Here is a 22,223-nt window from a genome sequence, read left to right on the forward strand (position 1 = left end):
CACCACGCCCGGGGCCGGGGCCGTAGTGTGAGCGAGCTCGGGGCTGACAGCCCGAGGACGCAGAGCCCAGGCAGCGGTCGGACGGGTTCCGGGAGGGGGACAGGCCGCGCGGGGCCCGAGACGGGGCCGCCGGCCACCGAGGCGAGGTCCTCCAGTCCTCCAGCGCCCAGAGGGTCCCGGAAGCGCGAGGCGGGGCGGCGGGAGGGCACTTCCGGCCGGGCTCCTGCGCTCGCGGTGTGCGCGGACGACGTCGCCAGCCGCGCCGAGCCCTGGGGCAGCCCCCCTCCGCCAGCGCCGAGCCCCCCTCCGCCAGCGCCGAGCCCCCCTCCGCCAGCGCCGAGCCCTGGCGCAGCTCCCCAGGGCAGCGCGCACCGCCCGGCCCAGAAATGGGTCTGGCCGAGTGATTAGCCGCACTGGCCCCTTCCCACGTCCTGCGGCGCCCCACGCCCCTCAGCCGCCCCGGCGGCGGCGGAGGCCCCTCCTGCCCGTCCCCCTCGGTCTCAGCCCCTGGGACGCCGGTGGCACAGCTTCACCTCCAGGGACAGCCACGCGGCGCTGCCCTGCCCCCTCCGCCCTGGGAACCCCAGATGGCCCAGCACTCCCAACTCAGCCGGGGAGGAGGGAGATGCTGGGCTCCATCCAACCTAGGAAACCGGAACAGCCGGGTCCTCTGGACGAGGAAGGAAGAGGGGTCCTGTAATGGCCCCCGTGAGCGGGATGAGTTCCTCTCTCGCTCTAAGGTCGCTCGGTCCCCCGTGAGGGCACTGGCCAGTGCGCGCCGCCCTCCAGCCCCCAAACACCGGACTTATCCGCGGGGTTCTCCCTACAGCCCACTGGGCCCAAACCCCCTACCCCGCCAACGCGCCACCATCCACCATCGAGCAGGAGCGTGGTCCTCCCGCCTGGTCCCGCAGGCTGCTTCGACCTGGGTTGGGCCTCTGGGCCTGCGCGCCTGGCTTAGGAAGTTCATTCCTCCGGTGGGGACACACACCCCTCCCCCCAGAGTGGCCTGGGTTCCATCAGGAGGCCGCGGCCTCAGCACCCAGGCTGCTCCTTCAGACGCCCCTCGGCAGTTCTGACCAGCTTTCTTCATAGCAGGTTGCTTAGCTTTCAGGTCTGCCAAACAGTGCCAGGGAGTGGGCCTCAGGAAACTTGTTCTGAGCACCATGCCCAGCCTTGCCCTCCCTATCTATACCTGGGCCTACTGCCCTGCCACGGCCCACCCACAGACCAATTCCTCCCACATCCTCCCTCCTCTCATGGGAGTGCCTAGAGGGTACCAGAGGGCTCCTTAGGCTGGCGTGCCCACTGGGTGGCCTGTTGCCCCGTGCCACCCCCTGCTGGAGCTCCAGGCCTCAGGAAAGAGTGCAGGTAACGTGTAGCATCTGACATCTTTATTTAAGTGGCCACATGGTCCATCCTGGTATCAAAGACCGTTGGTGCTCAGCCCACAAGCCCTGGGGGACGCCGGGCAGTTCTCAGTACTGGCTACCTAAGCAAGGCCTCCTGTGCACCCCAAAAATGCTCTGCTGAGGGGTTTGGGAGCAGGTAAGGCAGGCTGCCCTGTCCAAGCCCAAAAAGCAGCTGGCACTGGGACACGCCCCCTGGCGGTCACCTTCATCGGTGTGCCTCCCGCTCTGCTTCGCGCGGCTCAGCCAGTGCTTCCCAGGCTGTGTCAGCCCCAAGGGGGCAGGTGAAGACCGGAGCTCAGCCCACTCCTGGCCACCGCAGACGTCCCCTCAGACCCATCCCTCACCCGTGCCATGGTCCTGGGTGTCGGGAGGATGCAGGGGTGGGGGGCTGGACAGGAATATCGGCACCCACTGCGCGGCTGCTCGGTCTCCACCCGAGTGCCGGCGCCTTCTCGGACTCACATGCCTTCTTGCGTCTGAGGCCATCCGTGTCTGGGCTGTGCGGCTGTCCTCAGACTAGCCCCCGAGGCCAGCAGCAGGCGGCGGGGCAGGCAGCCTGTGCCAGGCTGAGGCTACAGGAAGGCACTTGAGAAGCAGGAGGCTGCTACAGAGGAGCAAGGCCTTAAGCCAGCAGTCACTGGGCCCAGCATCCCGGGCCCGCAGCAAGTGTGGCAGGGCCTTCATCCACTACTCCGGGCTTTGGGCACCTGAGGACTCAACATGGCGAGAGCAACCACACATGTGCCAAGTGCAGCCAGACCTTCAGCCAGGATCACAGAGGCTGCACAGTCACAGCAGGTGTGGCCCACACCAAGCTTCCATCGGATCCCGAGCCTGGCGGCCGGTGCGGGACTGCAGCTAGAGAAGACTGCTGGCGGGAGGCCTGGGCTCCACCGGGCCTGGGCGAGGCAGACCTGCAGCCGCCCTGCGCCCACGGCCGGTTCAGCTGCGAGTGCTGGGCACTGCCTAGGATGGGCCAGGGTCCGGCTCTGCATCGGTGCACCTGCGCAACGTATCTGCCTGCCCAGCCTCCGGCGCTGCTTCAGTAGTGACAGAGCTCGCTTAGAACTGGAAGTGCTCGTCCCCCTCCTCCAGGGCCCAGGCAAACCTTTCCCGCTGCGCCCTGCTGTAGACCTTCTCCACAGGCACCCCGAACCTCCTACACCTGCAGGACATCAGCCACATCCTGCGTGAAGGCCAAAGCCAGGAAAGACAGCAGCCCCTGTGCAGGGGACCAGCGACCCCGAGCACCCACCAGCACACCCAGCCCGCTGGCACCGAGGCCACAGCCCGGGCATCCTCAGGCCGGCCGCCCCCACTCCCAGTGGGTACGGGGTGACCCCATGTCCCCAGCTCTGCCCGCCCCACCCCAAACCATCCTAAAGCTCAGGGAAGGGAAGACACGGGCCTCTGCACCCGGGACGGCACGTCCTGGGGCCCAAACCAGGTCCTCTTGGAAAAGCCAGACCACACCAGGCACTGTGGCCTGAGGCCCACGCACCAGGCAATGCTGATCCGGGGGTCCAGGTAGTTGAGCTTGGACGTGCCCAGCGCCACCTGCTTGTTCTCGTCCTTAGCCGTGGCCTGGGCCCGCGCCCGCGCCAGCTGTCCGCTCAGCCGCTGCAGCCGCTGCTGCCGCTGCTGCAACAACCTGGCGGAAGACAGGAGGCCCAAGACCTGCACCGACCTCCCCGCCCGGCCACAGCTGCCCAGTGCAGAGGCAGGAGGCCACAGATCGAAGCCCAGCAGTCCTGAACCAGCAGCCACATCAGACGCACGGCACAGCTGCCTGCACCCTCGGGGCTGCAGGGTGGGAGGGGCGGCTGCCAGGGAGGGGGCACTGGGGATGCAGCAGACCAGGACAGAGAGTGGGGCCAGGGCCTGTGGCCGAGGGCCTGAGGACATGCTCAGCCCTCTTTCTACTAAGTGCAGCAGCGCAGGCTCCTTCCTGCTTTTTAATGCAAAGCTGCATTCTGTAAACAGGTACTCCTTTAACCCTTTGCCTCCGCCAAGCCACCCTGCCGACAGCCACATCGGATGACACACTGGGACCCAGGCCGGGGTCCTGTGCAGACACCTGCAGGGGCTTTGCTCATATGAGCCTCAGCTCCAGGGCTGACACGAACCAACACCAGGATCCGAGACAAACATCAGACTTATGCCCACTTGCAGGGAGACAGAGCACCGGAGACACACAGGGTACTTCTCGGCACCCACACTGGAGGCCGGAGCTGACCGCCTACTGTGATCCACCCGCCCAGCACCTCCTCCACACCCACAGGTCACAGTCCACAGTGGAAGAACAGCGAGAACCCGGACAGACCTGTACCAAGCGAACCTGCTCCAAAGATTCAACCACAGCCCAATGGACGCGGGCTTGCTTTTCTGAGAACAGACAACGGTGGCCACACCTCTGGTGATGAGGTGCCAGAAGGCCATGCCACACACAGGGAGCAGCCCGCCTGCGCAGCCCGCGGGAGGCCAGGGCTGCCCAGGGCTCCCTGCCGTTTCTGTCCACAGTAGGAACAGCTTGTGCCCTTAAGAGCCACAGAACGATAGCTGGAAACAAAACCGCTGCAAAGGAAGGCTGGCCCCCCGCCCCGCAACGCTGGGGCTCCGGGGTCAAGGCACTGCCCCCACGCACCTCCTGGACGAGCTGTCCCCTCCGGTCCTGGGGTCGGCCATGGCCCTCTGCAGCTCCTCCCGGGCCTCAGCCACCTGGGCCTCCTTTGCCTCGATCTGAGAAGAAACGGGTCTAGGCAGGGCCTCTCCTGTACCACCCAGACCCGCCACAAGGGGCAGCCTCCACGGGTCCCAACCGGACCTGCCCTGCAAACACTCCACCCCTTTCTGCATCCTGGCCACCTGCGCAGGGAGGGGTTGGCTACACCTGAGCTGCCCCCAACCCCCCAGGCAGCTCTGATTCCCGGGAGCACCTCTGCCCCCTTCCAAGTCCCCCTGCCCCAGGAGGCGCCCCCACTGCCCCCTTCCAGGCCCCCCTGCCCCAGGGGCCGGGCAAGAGGCGCAGTGTAGCCTGCGTTCCACACCTTCCTGCGGAGCGCCTGCATGGAAGTTTCAAAGCTCCTGGGAGTGGCACGCCGGTGGTTGCAGAGGACGGCGGCCGCCCGGTTCGCCCGGCTGTGGGCCAGGACCTTGTCGGCCTGGCTGTCTGTAGCTGAAAGACAGCAACTGTCAGTTGCTCTGTCTGCTCACCTGGCCTGCGTTTTGTTTGAGCTGCACCCGGCCTGGCCCATCTTTCTGACAGTCACAGGCCAGGACACTGGCAAGAGCGGGGCACCCAGTAGACCCCATCACCAGCGGGGCACGGGGTGGGGAGCTAGCAGGAGCCGGAGATGGGGGCAGAGGGCAGGCGGGGCAGCAGTGAGGGCCCTGGAGGGTCTGGGGACCCTAACACAAGCCCCTCGTCACCACCCAGACCCCAGGGCCTGGCCTCACTGGTGACATCCTCCCACACATGCCACCAGGAAATGGGCTGGGGACATCCAAGTCCCTCCTGAGACACACACCGCAGGTGGACGCCCAGCAGGGCGCCCCAGACCCCAGCAGCCGCACCCCACCAGCTGCATGGCAGTGTGGGGAAGCGGGCTCCTCTGCCCCCATCTTTCCTCCGGCTGTGGGGTCCCTGGCCCCCTAAGGGCCTTGTCAGGAGCCCCCGGATCCAACCCAACCCCACGGCCAGCCTCGGCTCACAGCACACTGGCCTCGGCCAGCCATCCACCCGCGGCACCGACTGCACCCCACGCCCCAGGGCCCGTGCTGCCTGAGGACAGGATGCCTGGGAGCGGGGGCTGGGGAATGGCTTTGCTGTGCCGGGTGAAGGGAAAAGGCACACTCTGGAAACTTCTTTGCCCCACTGCACTTCTAAATTAGGGAAGAAAAAGAAGTCAGGGGGCTGGGGCGCCACTGGCAGGGGGGAAGGGGCAGAGGCAAGAGCCAAGGAGCGGAGAGGGACCAGCCTGCAGGAGGCAGGGTGGAATCTGCTGAGGGCCCTAAGAGTGCGGGAAGAGGGGTTGGGCAGCTCACACCCTGGACCGCCCTGCCGGGCCAGTGCCTCCGGCCCGTCCGCCCGCCCTCCCAGAACTTGGCACAGGCCTTCAAGCATCCTTCCACCACCTACATGGCCAGGCACCCAGCTCCAGCTCCACGCATGCCCAGTCCAGGCCTTGCGTCTCAGTGACTCCCAGGGACCAGCCTGGCCTGGCATCGGGATGCCCAGGGCGGGCTCTGCTCACCACGGGTCAGCACCCCCAGCTGCTCCTGCAGCGTGACAGAGGCGTTGTACGTCCGGAACACCTTCGCCGTCAGCCCATGCATCAAATGCTGCAGGTGCTTGTTCAGACTGGAGGTCTGGGGACGCAGACAGGGGATCATCAACAGGGTTCCTTGGGGACAGTTCCCGGGCCACTCCCGGCCTGGGGGGCGGGGAGGGGACAGGCGAAGTGAGGAAACTGCTTCTGTCTAGAGCACAGCTCCTCCCCCCACAGGGGCTCTGTCCTGCACAACAGGCAGCCGGGGGACGCCGGTGCTCACGCCTGCAATCCTAACTATGCTGGAGGCTGAGATCTGAGGATCACCTTTCAATGCCACCCAAAGCAAGAAAGACTCTTAGCTCCAACTAAACACCAAAAAGCTGGGAGTGGAGCTGCAGCTCAAGTGGTAAGAGTGCTAGGCTTGAGTGAAGAAGTGCAGAGACAGTATCTAAGCCCTGAGTTCAAGACCCACTACTGGCACACAGACAGACAGACACACAGACACACACACACACACACACACAGTCTTACGGTCAATCTGTCGAAGAGGCTGTCCCTGGGCTTCTTGTTCTTCATGAACAGCTGCAGGTTCCTGAACACCTGAGACACAGGAGAGATTAACCTGCAGCCACAAGAAGACATCTGAAGCTGAAGTCACCGAGAGGGACAGGTCTCCTGGAGACAGGAAAAGACACAGACCAGGCCCAGAAAGAGCTGTGTACCTCAGCTGCCAGGCCCACACCAGAGCCTGTGGCACTGCCATCTTTCCCACCCCGCCTGGCCCCGCTGATGCATCCAGGGGCCGTGTGGTCCAGGCTGGAGCGTGGCTCCTGAGCCCCACGGACCCGCTGGGCAGCCTGCCCCAGCCAACCTCTGCCACCAACTCTGTCGGTCTGAGCCCTGCCTGTGACCAGGCGAGCCACACGAGATCCATCGGGGCTGTGCCAGGTTCCCTCCTCCCGTCCCCTCCGGGAGCGCGCGCCGTCCTCCCCACCAGCCCAAACCCCGGGCAAGCACCGCTGCGTGGCCTCCTCCACTTTGACCCATGACTTCCCAAGACGGCTCTCACTTGGCTCTTCCCTCCCAACTGAGACACTGCGCTGAACACCCATGTGTTCGAGGTCACGGGGCAGGGCGCTCACCGGCTCCTCCACTGACACGAGCTGATGGTAGCGGACAGAGTCCTTTCCCAGGAAATCCAGCTCCACCACATGCTCGCGGCCGGCAGCCCGCGCATGCAGCCGCACGTGCTCCACGCGGAGGGAGCAGCAGCCCACCGTGTCCGCCGTCTTGTCCTCCTTCTCGTGTCCTGCTCGAAGTGCCAGCTGGGTGGGAAGAGCCATCAGAGCGGTGGCACACACGTGCACACATGCACACACACATGTACACACATGCACGGGAAGAACCATCCAAGTGGTGGCACACACATGCACACACATGCATGCACTCATACACCTACACAGGAAGAACCATCACACACACGCATGTATGCACTCACACGCACGTGTATACACACACACACTGCAGAAACCCCCAGTGGTTCAGTACACCCCTACCTTGTCGATGAAATACAGGGCCACTGCCCGCTGCCTTGTCTTCACCTCTGGGGATCCCCAGGCGGCCCGGTACTGAGCGCGGATCTCATCCACAAGCCCCCCAAGGCGGCGCGCGACCTCATATTTTTGTCGGTCTTTTTCCCCCTAAGCCAAAGGAAGAAGGAGGGAACTCTCGTCCCTGGCGGCCGCACCGGTGGGCAGCCACACAGCAGAGTCCAGGCACAGGGGATGGACAGTGACGAGGACGGACGGCCCGGGCTTCCGTAGCAGACGTGTGGCGGCTGGGCCCGGGGCCGAGCCTGGCTGGACCGTGTGGGAGGCAGCACCCTCCGCCGGCCTCTCTGGAAAGGACGACCCAGGAGCGTGCAGGCTCTTGGAGCGGGGCTTCCGGAAGGCCCCCAGCCTCACCTTCAGCTTGGAGCTGGGGTTCAGAGCGATGTACTTGGTGCGGTTCTGCACGTTCTCCGTCCACGCCGCCAGCCACGTCACTGTGGTGTCTGAGCACACCTCTCTCCACTGGTGGCCCACTGGGGGCCTGGGGACAGCGTCCCTGCAGGACAGTGACAAGTAGTACATGCAGAGTGAGCATCTGCACACTTGCCGTGGCCGTGGCTGTGGCCTATGGCAGGGCTCCATGTGGCCTGGCCTCAAGGCAAGCACCCCGCTGCTCAGAAAAATCTCCACAGGCAAACGCACACGCACTCGTGAGCACGCACACACACGCACACACACACACACAAGCGTACGTGCACACGTGACCAGCAGCGACAGCATCACCACCAGCTCTGCAGGGAGCTCTGCGGCTTCAGCTCCACCACCAACCCTGACCCCGGGGCTGTGGGGCCGGCATCTGGGAGCGGGTTTGCACAGCCTTAAGAAGCAGCAGCACCGCACCCCCAAAGCGCGGTGCACTGACAACATAGGGAGCCCCTGGAGGAAGAGCCCCACAGCCAGCAAAATGAACAAGTTTCTTTTTCTTTTTTGTGGGGGTCTGGGTTTAAACTCAGGACCAAGTTACTCTCCTTTAGCTTTTTTGCTCAAGGCTGGTGCTCTAGCAATCGAACCACAACTCCACTTGTTTGGTTTTCTCCCTGGTTAATTGGAGATAAAGGTCTCGTAGACTCTGCCGGGGCTGTCTTCCAGCCTCGAGTTGAGATCTCAGTCTCTCGGGATCCCAGGCATGAGCCACCGGCACCAACTCAAGAAATTTTTTTTTAACTTTTTCTTTTTGTCTTTTTTTTTCTGGCACTGGGGATGGAACCTAGAATGTTGCATTGCTAGGCAAGCTCTTTGCCACTGAGCTACATCCCAGTCCCCAGCTCAAGAATTCTGATGGGAGCTGGGCACTGGTGGCTCACACCTGTAATCCTACATACTCAAGAGCCTGAGATCTGAAGATCGTGATTTGAAGCCAGCCAGGGCAAGAAAATCCATGAGACTCTTACCTCCACTTAACTACCAGAAAACTGGAAGTTGCGCTGTGGCTCAAGTGGTAGAGCTCTGAGCCTTAAGCTGAAGAGCTGAGGGCAGCACCAGGCCCCGAGGAGTGTAACCGGCGCCACGCCCGGGCTGTGCTGACGGGCACAGCACTGGCCCCAGAGCCCCATGGTGCTGAGATGCAGGGGACCGGGTGCGAGAGCAAAGGAGAAGAGCAAGATGAGGTGACCAAGGTCCAGCCTGGCCCACGGCGCCCCTACCTGCTGCAGTTGATGACCACGTCCTCGGGCAGGACCCTCCTCTTCACCATGCCTATCTTGGGGTGCTCACCACGGCCGCAGAACAACCCAGGAGGCTCCATCTTGAAATTGCCAATTTTCTCCCTGTGGCCGTCAAGAATACAGTAGCCAAACTCCTGCTGAAGCTTTGCTGCCTCTTCTTTTAGTTTCTGGTTTAAGAAAACAGTATGTGGAGGTCAGTATGAGAAGGTCAGCTAGATCACTCAGCCCTGGCTCTCAGGGAGGCTGGGGGCAGGGGGGCCCCTCCCCCCTCCCCCCCCCCCCCCCCGCCTCTGCTGCGCATCCCATCAGAGGGAACATGGTGCCACTCAAGGGAGCGAGTCCCTCACAGCCCTGAGAGGGTCAGTAAGCCAGGAAGCGCCCGACACCCCCACACCTCTGCCTCAGACCCCTCGCCTGCCCACTTCTTTCAGATGTACTCCAAGAAAATGGAACTGCATCTGATCGCATTTAAAGGTGTGAAGGTGGAGTGCAGTTCGGGGGCCTGCCAGAGGTCCTCAGGCCTCAGGCTGGGTGGAGGGCAGCTTTGCGTGCCAGGTGCCCCACCTGCTTCTCCTCCTTGGGCAGGGCTTTCCGGGCTGCAGCTTTGTCCACGAAGTGTCTGTGGATCTCCGTGAAGTCACACTTGTCCAGGTGTGTGATGAGCAGCCGCTCCTCCGGGGTCATCTCCTGGGCCGGAGACATGCTCAGCCCCTCCCGCGCACACTCACCCCTGCAGGCACCCCACAGGGCCACTGCCCAGGCACCTCACAGCATCCAGGAGCAGGAGGAGGTCAGGCGACTGGGCCTCCAGAAGCTGTGGGAGCAGGGCCCGGTGGACGGGGCGCTGGCACAGGCCACACGCACATGACCTCTGCTGGGAGCAGCTCCCCCAGGGGCCGCACGCAATGCAGGTGTGCACACGGCATACACCACTACCAGGATTGTGTAGGGAACAGCGTGCACGCGGCACAGCCCGGATTTCAGGACTGACACGTGGTCTCTGAGCCTTGCTCCTGCAGGAAGCAACCCAGACCTGTGGCATTCCAAATGCTACTTCCAAGAGGGTGCCCGGTCCTGCCCCTCCTCAGAACCCAACCCCCACCCTGCCCCGCCTCAGGTGAGGCTCCAGCACACATACCAGACGCACAGGACCACACAACAGAGCCCCCACAGCCTGAGAACCCGTATCCCCACTCCCACTGAAGACCCCATTGGCAGAGCACCAACCCTCTGACAGTGAACCCAACCTCCCAGAACTCAGCTGGCACTAATCAAGTCTGCGCCCCTTCTTCCTGACCAGAGGGATCAGGGTGGGTGAGGTAGGGAGGCTAACAGCGCAGAAAGGCTCAGGCCCAGGCCCTGAGTTTAAGCCCCAGGACTGGCAAAAAAAAAAAAAAAAAAGTGTGAAAAAGCAGATAGGCCATGTGCACACAATCAGACGGCGTTACGGTCTCTGAGGAGAAAGAGTCATGGTGCAACCCCTGGAACAGGTACCAGATGGAAGCGCAGCACGGCTAGACTCAGGAGGAAGGGAGTCGAGGAGAGAGGTGCAGAGCAATGGAGAGGAAGGGCAAGCAAGGCCAGTCCTGACTCTCACTGCGCATGCGTGAAGTTGGAACTGGGACACTTTAGGAGACAGGTGGGGTTCAGATCGTCGGGCAGGGGAAGAACGGAATGGACCAAGATGCACGGCACACATACACGGACAAGTCAATTGAAGATACTAAAAAAAGAAAAAATGCCTCTGGCCTCCTCCAACATTCCTCCTCAAGAGCTGGCCTGTCCTGGACGTGCTGTGGAGATGAGAGGCCACAGGAGACACGGCTCTGCTCCCTCTGCCAGCCCTGGCACAGCCCATGCTGCACACACTCATGGCCACTGCGGGCTGGAAAGGTGCAGGGATGGCAGCTGGCTGGGCACCACTGCCTCACAGCGCACCAGCCGGCCTGGGGCAGCCGCGCCCCCCCCCCCCCCCCACACCTACCTTTCTCCAGTCCTTGAAGAAGTTATTTCGGAAAACTTCCTTTGTTGTATATTCATGATGCAACATCTTCCCGTAGAAAGTGGCCACCTCCTCAGCTGCCAAGCTCAGCGGCACAGGCCTTCCTGCGGGCATCCGGAGGCTCGCGGCTGAGGCATCCCCAGGGCCGCGGCGGCCGGGAGGCGGCACCCAGAGCCCGCCCACCCTCACCATCGTAGAAGAGGCGCACTCCGGCAGGAAGCGGCTCGTAGGCAGGGGCGAAGAGCGGGCCTCTGTGCTCCAGCTGCCTCCACTTCGCTCTGCTCTGGCTCTTCTCTTCCCACCTGGAAAGACACGGGTGGAGCACTGTGCTGCACAGCACAGCCACCGGCCAGGCCTGGGATCAGCCTCGTCCACGCTCCGCCTCGCTCAGAGCATGGACGGAGCCCAGGCATGCACCTGCCCACACCGCCCTACCTGGCACAGGTGCTGCTGAGACAGACTGGGGATCCCAGCAGAGGGAGGGGCAAGGTTCAGAGACTCTAGACCCCACAGCGCCCCCCTCAGTCTGGCTATTCCTGACAGCGGGGGCCTTGGAGGTGGGAGTTGAGGGGAGAAGGGCAGGGCCAGCGCAGATGGGTCACCTGCTGGCCTAGGGGAGCAGGGGAGTGGGGGAGGCCAGGGCAGGGAAGCGCTGGGATGCGCAGGCAACTCCCGCACAGCGAGCCCCCGGTGTCGCCTCTCCCGACCTCTCTAGGGGCGCCGGGCGGCGGGGCGCACGTCCCCGGCCTCGGTGCCCGGGAGCGGGGCAGCCGCGAGCCGCGGGCCCGCGCCGGAGGCCGTGGCGTCAGCTCCGACCCGGGATCCGGGAACTCGGATCCACAGCGGCTCCCCACCGAGGCCCGGCGCGGCCACCGGCGCGGTCGGCCTCCCGGCCCGGGCGCGGCCCGGTGGCCCCGGGACCCGGCTCCGGGATCGGCTCCGGCGGGCACTGACCACGAGGGCGGCGCGCTCCAGAGGCTACGCTCGCCCGCCTTACCCCGCCCTGCTGGACTTGGGGGCGCCGCGGGAGGCCGGAAGGCGGGGGACCCCCAGCAGCCGCGCGCGCGCCGCCCGCCCGACACGCAGCAGCGCCTCGGCGTGCATCCGCTCGCTCCGCGCACCCAACGCGGAGAGCTGGGACGCGCGGCCGCGCCGCGCGGAGCCCCGGATCAGGCCACTTCCTGCCACAGGCCCCGCCCCTCCATAGGGCCCACCCGCGATACGTCCCTGGCCCCGCCCCCAGATGAGCCCCGCCCACCTCGGGGCTCGCCCCGCGGAGCCCAATGGCCAGGCCCCGCCCAGGCTCCGCCCTACATCAGGCTCCGCCCCCACGCCAGGCTCCGCCCCGTGGAGCCCAACGCTCAGGCCCCGCCCCGCGCTCGCCGGCCCCCAGGTCCCGGCCGTCCCGCCCCGCCCCGCCCCGCCCCAGCCCGCGCTCGCCGGCCCCCAGATCCCGGCCGTCCCGCCCCGCCCGGCCCCGCCCCGCGCTCGCCGGCTCCCAGGCCCCTCCCCGCCCCGGCCCGTGTCCCCCTGCGGGAGCCTTGGGGCTCCTGGGGAAAGACGGGCCGGGCAGGCCAGGGCCTGGCAGGGTGGGGGGACACGGCCTCACCCCGGAGCCCAGGCCTGCCCCACCCACACCCCACAGCGGCTGGTGGCGGCGGTGGACAAGGGACGGCCAGCGGTCAGCCCCCCGCTGTGGCCCGAGGGCCGGTCCAGCCAGAGCACATCTCTATCTGCAGATGATAGCACCCAGTATTTAGAAAATCCCAAAGAGTTACAAAATAAACAACTTGTAGAACCAGGCACCGGTGGTTCACACCTGTAATCCTAGCTACTCAGGAGGCTGAAATCTGAGGATCACGGTTCAAAGCCAGCCCAGGCAGGAAAGTCCATGAGACTCATCTCCAATAAACCACCAGAAAACCAGAAGTGGCAAAAGAGTACAGAGACAGGGCCCAGACCCCCAAGTTCAAGCCAAATGACAAAACAAACAAACAAAGACTAATAGAGCAGGGACCTAGAGCCAGTGGCTCATGCCTGTAATCCTAGCTCAGGAGGCTGAGAGCTGAGGATCCAGATTCAAAGTCAGAGAGGGCAGGAAAGGCCATGAGCGTCTTATTTCCAATAAACCTCTCAGAGAACCAGAGGTGGTGCTGTGGTTTAAGTGGTAGAGCACTCACCTTGAGCTGAAGAGCTCAGGGACAGTGCCCAGAGACCAACAAAAAAAAAAGAAAAATAAAGAAATTCAAGATGCAGGGTACCAGATCAAAGTACAATCACCAGTTTTGGATTTCTAGACCAACTATATACAATGAAAAAATAAAATTAAGAAAATTTTCACATTTCCAACATAAAAAAATTACGGAGGCAGGGGGTTGGGAATGTGGCTTAGTGGTACAGTGCTTGCCTTGCATGCACGAAGCCCTGGGTTCCTCAGTACAACATAAAAAAAAGCCAGAAGTGGCACTGTGGCTCAAGTGGTCAAGTGCTAGCCTTGAGCAAAAGAAGCTCAGGGATAGAGCCCAGGCCCTGAGTTCAAGCCCCAGGACTGGCCAAAAAAAAAAAAAATTACCAGGGGGTAGAACACTTGCCTAGCATGCTCGATGCCCTGGGTTTGATATCTAACATTGCAAAAAGTCAAATAAAAAATTTATCAATAAATTTAGCCAACCACACAATTTAACTCAAGCTCAGGTGCCATGTTAGATTTTTCTTTTTAGGCTTCAAACTTTCAGAAAGAGTTTAAGGCAAGGGCTCATGATCCAGGCTGCTCTAAAATGAATCTGCCATTCCTTTAAAGATCGTTCTGGTTCCTCCCACTGTTGACATTGCTGAGATCAATCTGATAGGTGTTCGGATGTGCTCCTTTTTGCTGTCTTGTGAGTGTTAGCCAGTGTTCCAAAAGCCCAAGGATGGCTGGGGAGAGCCTACCCCCTTTCTGGTACCCAGTGTGTGTTCCCTTCCAAAAGCAGCAAAGAGACAGCTGCAAATGACAACCTGGAAGATCAGCATGCATTCCTTGGGACTGGACTTCCACTGTGTTAGTAAGTGTAGGAAAATACTGTGTCTTTAATGGCTGAAAACTCAGTGTATGCTGTGAATTTGTTGGTTTGAAACATTGAAACTTTTTCATTAGACAATATTTACATACCTCACCTGAAGAACCTTTGAGAGTATATATAAAATCTTAAAATATATTAAGTTGCTATTGTTGTTGTTGTTTGCCAGCTCCAGATTTTTTTTGTGTATGTGATGCTGAGGAATGGAACTCAGGGCTTCATGCATGGGAAAGCACTCTACCACTGAGCCACGTTCCCAACCCCATAGCTCACACCTTTAATACTAGTTACTCAGAAGGCTGAAATCTGAGGATCACAGTTCAAAGCCAACTCAGGCAGACAAATCTGAGAAACACCCTTATCTCTACTTAAACAGTAAAAGCTAGAAGTTAGAGCTATGACTCAAGCGGTAGAGTGCAAGCCTTAAGTGACAAGGGCCAGTGCCTAGGCCCTGAGTTCAAGCCCTATTACTGCTGTGCGTGTGTGCACATGCGCGCGTGTGCCCGCATGCATGCACACACACACAGAGCTGAAAGGCATGAAAAATTACCTGAAGAAATAGAGTTACCACTTCCTGTAGTTAAGCTGCCCCACCAACGTAAGAATTCAGAGCCATCCCCAGCAAACCCTCAGCTAGCTTTCCCTGTGGACGTGGTATATACAAGGGGCCCAGAAGAGGCCAAACAACCTGGAAGCACCTGGGCGGCAGTGGGGCCCATGCTCCCTGGGGGGAGATTCAAGCCTTTGGTAAGGAACATGGCTCCCGGGTGGCGGGTGGAGACTCGCAGGCCCTCGGAGGAGTTTCCCTTTCCAGGCCCCTTCTCTCTGTCTGCTTGCCTGCTCTTCTGTTTTAGAAGCCGCTACGTCTGTCCTCTCAACCTCATGCTCCACCCAACCTTTCATTGTTCATCTCTTGACTCTCCTTTCTTTTCCTTTGATTTTTCTTTGCAGTCCTGGGGCCTGAACTCAGGGCCTGGGCGCTGTCCCTGAGCCTCTCTGTGCTCAAGGCTGGTGCTCTGGCACTTGAGCCATGGCATGTCCACTGAAGGTCGCCCTGGTCTCCTCTGCAGGGCCTCCCTGCGGCCTCCCTGTGGCCTCCCTGCGGCCTCCCTGCGGCCTCCCCCCCCCCCCCCCCCCCCCGCCCAGCCTCGGACAGATCACACCAGGAGCCGCCTGTCCCAAGCAGATAAACCGGGTACCTTCCAGCTTGAGTGGAGTCACCACAACGCACCCTCCTTCTGACCCAATTTGTGGGGCTCACACCTGCCCTCTGCTGAGTCCCCATGCAGTACTGGCTCATGGACTTTTAGTCCTGTCTGCCGCACCCTGGCCCTGCTCTTCCACACTAGGACCACCGCTCCGGATGCTGTGCTTTTCTCATGCTGCCCTCTTCAACACCGGCTCTGACAGGACGTGGGACCGTGCCAAGCTTGGGACGACGGTGCCCGTGGCACTCTTGTCGGCAGGCCCTGGCTACCAAGCCAAACACCGATTCACAGCCACACTGTGTCACCAGCTGGCACGCTCTCTCCAGGCCTGTCCTCCTGTGCAGACCCAAGGGGGCGCCCCCCCCCCGCACAGCCTCACACCCCGAGCTGTCGCTCACACCCACGCAGCAGCACGCTGCCAGGCCTCGGGCGGCGCTCCCACACCTCTGGCTGGCACTTCAGCAGAGTTTTTCTCTGTTTAAAATTAAAATACAGAGAAGGCTTGCATTCATTTGAGTAGTAAAGTTTAGCACCCACGCGAGGCTCTCATGAAATAGACGAGAATACATTATACGGTGCCAGAACACAGAAAGGGGCAGAGTTCACACTCGAAGCATGCTGATAAAGCCAGTCACCAGGGAGAAGGCAAAGCCCCCTCCCAGAGCTTTTCCACACCCACGTGCCACACAGCTGTCCTACACTACTTTTTCTGAAATGAGACACCCGCACCACATAAGCAGAAAAGAAAGCCAAAAGTGGCGCTGTGGCTCAAGTGGTAGAGCGCTCGCCTTGAGCTGAAGAGCTGAGGGACAGCGCCCAGGCCCAGAGTTCAAGCCCCACAACTGAAAGAGAGAGAAAGAGAGAGAGAGAGAGAGAGAGAGAGAGAGAGAGAGAGAGAGAGAGAGAGAGAGAGAGAGAGAGAGAGAACAGATAAGTTGGAATCATCAAAATTAGACACTTCTGGGCAGGGCACTGGTGGCTCATGCCTGTAATCACAGCTGAGAAATGGAGGACAGATGTGGGGTTTGGGAGATTTTCTTTATGTACGTGCCAGTCCTGGGGCTTGAACTCAGGGCCTGGGCATTGTCCCTGAGCTTTTTGCTCAAGGCTAGCACTCTACCACTTGAGCCACAGCTCCACTTCTGGCTTTTTGAAAGATAATTGGAGATAAGAGTCTCATGGACTTTCCTGTACCAACTGGCTTTGAGCCATAATCCTCAGATCTCAGCCTCCTGACTAGGTATGGTTATAGGTATGAGCTACAAGTTTTAACAGAATTCAAAGTGTACACACACACACACACACACACACACGGAAAATTTCCATAACCTTCTGACATCTTCCACAAAAGAAAAAGAAAAGCTGGAATAGAGCATCAGGCACACACCACATTGGATCATTGGATTCTGTCCACGGAGAAGCTGCAGGCTCAGACCCCAGAGTTAGAGTCCCCGCACCTGTCTTTGTTTGACGAGCCAATGAACTTTATACAGATGCAGCAGCCTTTTTTTGTTTGTTTGTTTGGTCCAGTTGTGGGGCCTGAACTCTGGGCCTGGATGCTGTCCCTCAGCTCTTCAACTCAAGGCTAGCGCTCTACCACTTGAGCCACAACACCACTTCTGGCTTTTTTCTTTTTTGCTTATGTGGTGCTGAGGAATCGAACCCAGGGCCTCATGCATGCAAGGCAAGTGCTCTACCACTGAGCCACCTTCCCAGCTCCATGCAGCAGCCTTTAACACGTGGGATATTTCATTGTAAAAATTTCAATTCCTGCTTTCGCTTCAACAAGTCCAGGATCTGGGAAGTGTGGCCTGCTAGCCCAGGTGGCCACTCCTGGGGAAAAAGCGACTCACAGCAGGACCTCCGGGGGACCAGGAAGGGCCTGAAGCAGCCAGCAGCAGCAGACATAAAAGGCAATGGCACATCTCCTCAGTGGGAAGTTAGCAAGCATGCTTTGAGGTGATAAAACATCCGATTACACAACTCTAAAGCCAACCGAGTCATTCTTAAATGGAGACTATTTAAAACACTAGTTAGCTCATACTGATTCTAGCTCACATTCCACTCAGCATGAACTGAGACCCAAATGTTGCCATCAGGCTAATAATTCCTCTATAGAACTTAACTTTCCCACCAAGCCTGCGTCTTTGTTCTACTGGACAAAGGGAGCTATTTGGAATCTCTCTGACACCGGAGAGCAGCAAACTGGAGCTGGCCCTCCGCGAAGTGAGGGGAGGTGGGGCTGCTGTGTCCGTGCGGACAGCTCTGCTTAGGGCAGTTGCGTGTGTGGACTGTCACCAAGGGCACCATGACTCCCAGCAGGATCATTTACTTAAAACCAAACCAAAAGCTGGGCGCCGGTGGCTCACACCTGCCATCCTAGCAACTCAGGAGGCTGAGATCTGAGGATGTGGATCAAAGCCAGCCCAGGCAACAAAATCTGTGAGGTTCTAATCTCCCATTAACTGCCAAAAGGCCCGGAGTGGAACCGTGGCTCAAGTGGTATAGGGCCAGCCTTGAGTGAAAAAACTAAGGGGCAGTGCCAATACCCTGATTTCAAGCCCCAGTGGAAGCAGAAAAGTAATTAATTAAAAATATAAGAAAATAAATCAAACCAGGACTGGGAGTGTGGCTCAGGGGTAGAGCGCTTGCCTAGCACGCATGAAGCCCTGCATTCCATTCCTCATACACAGAAAAGGCTGGAAGTGCTGCTGAGGCTCAAGTGGTAGAGCGCTCGCCTGGCACAGAGGGGCTCAGGGACAGCGCCCAGGCCCTGGGTTCAAAAACAGAAAGAAAAAGGCACACAGAGGCAGGGCGGCTGGGGATTGGGTTTCCTCCTGTGTGGAGAGCCGCTCGCGTTACCAACCTGTTCTGCCCTCCAAGGGATCTTCACTCCTGCCTGAGTGAAGCAAAGACTAACAAACCAGAAACACAGGTTCCAATCCCACAGCGCAGCCAGGCTCCCGGACAAAGCCCGGCCTGTCTCCCCAACCCCGCACCCCATTTCCTGGCCTTCTCTCCATTCCATACCCCTCTCCTCTCCTCTCCACCCAGGGAAGGACCGGGGAGAGAGCGGCCTTTGCCTGTAGGCAGGATTAGTTCAGCCAGTTGGAGAGTTCGAATCTCCCTGGGATTCCTGGGAATCCCAGCCCCAAGAGCAGCCCCGGGGCGGGGCCCACGCAGGCCAGGGAGACCAGCGCAGAGAAGCTGGTGGAGGAGACGCTTGAGGGGAGGACACCTGAGGGAGGGGGGAAGAGACACCCGAGGGAGGGGGGAGGGGACATCCGAGGGAGGGACTGAGTGCCGGTCATCGTGGTTTCGGGGAAGAGGCCACAGCAGCCTGCCCAGCCCCTCTCCCCCTCCATCTAGGTTATGCTGCCAGCCAGAAGCAAGGCCAGCATGGGAGAGGCCGCCTGGTGTTCCGTCTAGACAGCCAGTGGGTGTAGCCAGGGCAGTGGAGCAGATGGAGGACTCCCAGCTGGGAGAGGGCGCAGCCCAGGGGAAGCGGCGGGCAGTGTGGCCGTGGCCCCCGAGGCCGGGCCTCCGCACACACGTTCTTGTCTGGGAGGTGGTCCCAGCCAGCTCAAGGAGGAAGACTGGAGTGAGGGCAGTGGCAGGCAAGGCGGTCCCCCCCCCAGGGGCTCTGGGCACCCCAGGCCCCCCACCCCACCCCAGAGCAGGCCATGGGAGGGGAGTGGTTGGGCCTGCAGGGGGCAGCAGCCGTGTGGGAAGGGTGGGGTGTGGGGCGGGGAAGGCCGCCCCGGCTCCAGGCTGCCTCGGTGGACAGACACTCAGCACTCAGGGCCTGTGAGGAGCAGCCGTGCTCGGCCTAACCACAGCTGCCTGAGAAGCAGAGGTCACTGCAGACATCCCCAGCCTGACCCTGCCCTGGCCGGTAGGAAGCACGGCATCATCGTCCAGCCTCCTTAACGAATAACCGAGCTTCTGTGTGGCGAGGGCGATGACAGACCCGGCCTTGCCCTGGGCAGCAGAAATGCCCGTGAGGACAGCTTCACGTCTGCGTCTGTGCCTGGAGTTGAAGGAGCCACGAGGTCGGTGGCTGAGCTCATTTAATTCTCAGCATCCCGGAGCAATCTCCAGCACGATCTTGTGAAGGCAGCGTGCATCAAGAACTCCTTAAAAGCAGCGTTGCCACTCAGTCACTGAGATTAAAAATTAGTCAGACGTGGAAAATAGAAGCAGGGTTTCAGGGGGAAGGCAGCTTTGGCTCCACTGAATAATGTCCTCTTTTGCTTGGTAAATAAATGACACGTCTTTCCCAATGACAGATCTCCAGGGCAGCTGTGTCTGGGTGGTCTAAACGCTGGCAGTTGGTTAATCTGCTCCATGTCTATAAAAGAATGCCATAAATTGTATCCAAAATGTCTGACGAAAGGTATCACAGCCAGGCGCTGATGGCTCACGCTTCTAACCCCAGCTACTCAGCAGGCTGAGATCTGAGGATTTCCATTTGAGGCCAGCCCAGGCAAGAAAGTCTGTGAGACTCTTCTGCCCAACTACCCACCAAAAAGCTCAAAGGTGAGCTGTGGCTCAAGTGATAGAGCACCAGCCGCAAGCACAGGGACAGCGCCCAGGCCCTAAGTGCAAGCCCTAGGACTGGCACCAAAAAAGAAAAAGTGTGCAGTAGGGCCATTAGACTCACCTCCACCCAGGCTAAGTCTTTCAGCTTAGGTCATGAATGAATAGACTTAGGACTTGGACTTAGGACTTTGGGGACAGTCTGGCCTTGTACACGCCACACACGTGCTCTCCCTCTGAGCTGCACTCCCAGCACCAGGAAGTTTCCCTGTTACACATTTTAGGATCTGAGAGAGGCCTGGCCCACCCTGGCCGTGGCATGGCGTGGCTGGCCTGGGCCCTCCCTCCCTCTGCCTTCTGAGCAGCCCAGTGTGGCCCTGCTCCTCTCCCTCTGAGTCCCCTCCCAACCCACCCCGCTCGCTCTCCCTGACCAACCTCAGCAGCCCCGCCCTCCTGCCCTGGCCCTGCTCCCCCGCCTCCTGCCACTGTGGTCAAACCCCACAGCAGCTGAGAGTGCTCCCAACCTGCAGCCACCCTGACCTCGCAACCAGGAACTGCGACAGTTCTCAGAGTTTACATCCTCCCCTCAGGTGGACTTGATCCCAGTCAAAACAGGCTGGTTGACGGATTCTGGGGGCTCATGCCTGAAGTCCTATAACTCGGGAGATCTGAGGATCATTCCTGTAATCCTATACACTCAGGAGGCCAAGATCTGAGGATCATGCCTGTAGTCCTAGCCACTCGGGAAGCTGAGATCTGAGGATCACAGTTTCAGTGCCAGACTGGACATGAAAGTCCATGAGACTATTACCTCCAGTTTAAAAAGTTGGAGGTGTAGCTGTTTCTCAAGTGGTTGAATGTCAGCCTTGGGTGGAAAAAGCTCAGGGGCAGCGGCCAGGTCTTGAGTTCAAGCCCCAGATCCAGTGCATATGTGCACGCGCGCACACACACGCCCAAAACCTTGTTCTCACACCCCCAGACTACATCCAGCAGGTGCCACCAGTGTCTTCTGCACCCATGGTTGTCCCGCGGAGTGCTGGCACCTGGGGGCGGCATCAGTCACGGGCTCTGCCCGGAGTGAAGGCCTGCGGTGCCAGCCACCTCTTCCTCCCACTCCAGGTCACCCCTACGCTGCTGACCACTGCCCTGAGCTCTCTGGTCTCTCTGGTACGGTCCCGCCCCCTCCCTGCACACACACTCTACCCCACGCTCCCCTCTGGTGGGCACACCACCAAAACTGTGCCTTACACTCACACCTCCCCCTCCTCAGCACACCTCGGCTTTCCCCACGCGTCTGCACTGCCTGCCCTGGGGTTTTCTGGGGCCGGGACTGGGGGTGGCGTCAGCACGTGCGGTCTGCAGATGCCTCTGCTGCCCGCAAGTCCCTACGCCCAACACATGCCAGCACAGGCCCCTCAAGCATAATAATAATAATAAAGTACCTGTGACAGGCATCTGCGACCAGCTCCCAAGAACAATCATTGGCTCATTTCTCATCTCCTTTTCCCTTTTTTTTTTTTTTTTTTGGTCCAGTCATGGGGCCTGAACTCTGGGCCTGGGCGCTGTCCCTCAGCTCTTCAGCTCAAGGCTAGCGCTCTACCACTTGAGCCACAGTGCCACTTCCGGCTTTTTTCTTTTTGCTTATGTGGTGCTAAGGAATGGAACCCAGGGCCTCAGGCATGCAAGGCAAGCACTCTACCACTGAGCCACCTTCCCAGCCCTCCTTTTCCCTTTATGTCCCAGAAAAAGTGCCAGCCCAGACACTATGGACAGCCATGTTCTTGCTCAGAGCAGAACTTCTCCTGTCCGTGGGCACATGGCCGGCGGGCTGGGTGCTGTGTCAGAGCCTCTCCCTGCCCCCGCCAGCCCCAGGAAGCGCTCTCAGGAGCCCTCTGTGGAGTCCCCAGCAAACTGCTGCTCTCAGCAAAACTCATTTAAACATGTGAGTATCAACTGATCTTCAACAGGAATACATACACCTGTCTGCTGTCGGGGCTGCTGCCAGCCTGCACGGGCAGCCAGAGGGCTGGCTGGCCTGTCTCCCTGAGAAGCCAGGTGTGTCTTTTTTTTGGGGGGGGGTTCCAGTCCTGGGGCCTGAACTCTGGGCCTGGGCGCTGTCCCTCAGCTCTTCAGCTCAAGGCTAGCGCTCTATCACTTGAGCCACAGCGCCACTTCCGGCTTTTTTTCCCCCCGCTTATGTGGTGTTGAGGAATGGAACCCAGGGCCTCATGCATGCAAGGCAAGCGCTCTACCACTGAGCCGCCTTCCCAGCCCCATGTCTTTTGTTAAAGGTGCTTTCAAAGTGATGAACAGGTTCCTCCCAAATGCGAAATTGTTGATTGTATTTATAATCAGTTTGTTTTTCACATGCCGTTGCTCCCGCCCCTGCCGCCCGGGGCGCTCCGCTCCACGCATGAGGCCTGGGTGCCAGTTTCAGCCGTTGATTAAAGCTTCCCTG

The 22,223-nt window shown here is 60.1% G+C and overlaps 1 protein-coding gene across 2 annotated transcripts; it reads right to left on the reverse strand.

Moving 5' to 3' along the window:
• Window positions 1–1,379: 1,379 nt before the first annotated feature.
• Window positions 1,380–12,097, reverse strand: LOC138806053 (DNA topoisomerase I, mitochondrial-like). 2 transcript variants are annotated; one of them, XM_069991527.1, is made up of 14 exons: window positions 11,957–12,097; window positions 11,149–11,261; window positions 10,942–11,063; window positions 9,522–9,644; window positions 8,937–9,124; window positions 7,648–7,789; window positions 7,240–7,383; window positions 6,826–7,008; window positions 6,215–6,283; window positions 5,666–5,780; window positions 4,460–4,587; window positions 4,057–4,151; window positions 2,914–3,063; window positions 1,380–2,598 (listed from the first exon to the last, which is right to left on the reverse strand). In XM_069991527.1, exons 1-14 carry the CDS (start codon window positions 12,061–12,063, stop codon window positions 2,475–2,477), a joined length of 1,803 nt encoding a protein of 600 aa, XP_069847628.1. In that variant the 5' UTR covers window positions 12,064–12,097; the 3' UTR covers window positions 1,380–2,474. The 2 variants fall into 2 exon arrangements, with proteins under 2 accessions (XP_069847628.1, XP_069847629.1); XM_069991528.1 differs by having other exon boundaries at window positions 1,380–2,577; window positions 11,957–12,095.
• Window positions 12,098–22,223: the final 10,126 nt, after the last annotated feature.

Source organism: Dipodomys merriami, unplaced genomic scaffold, assembly GCF_024711535.1.
Source record: "Dipodomys merriami isolate MVZ:Mamm:240054 unplaced genomic scaffold, mDipMer1.0.p SCAF_4, whole genome shotgun sequence".
NCBI lineage: Eukaryota > Metazoa > Chordata > Mammalia > Rodentia > Heteromyidae > Dipodomys > Dipodomys merriami.

Excerpts from the sequence above, each read along its gene's own strand:
- LOC138806053 (XM_069991527.1), bottom strand. The coding sequence starts at position 12,063 with ATGCACGCCGAGGCGCTGCTGCGTGTCGGGCGGGCGGCGCGCGCGCGG. Across the intron at positions 9,645-10,941 it reads TCTTCAAGGACTGGAGAAAG|GAGATGACCCCGGAGGAGCG; the intron begins GTAGGTGTGGGG and ends TCTCCGGCCCAG. Across the intron at positions 7,790-8,936 it reads GTGGTCATCAACTGCAGCAG|GGACGCTGTCCCCAGGCCCC; the intron begins GTAGGGGCGCCG and ends ACTGTCCTGCAG.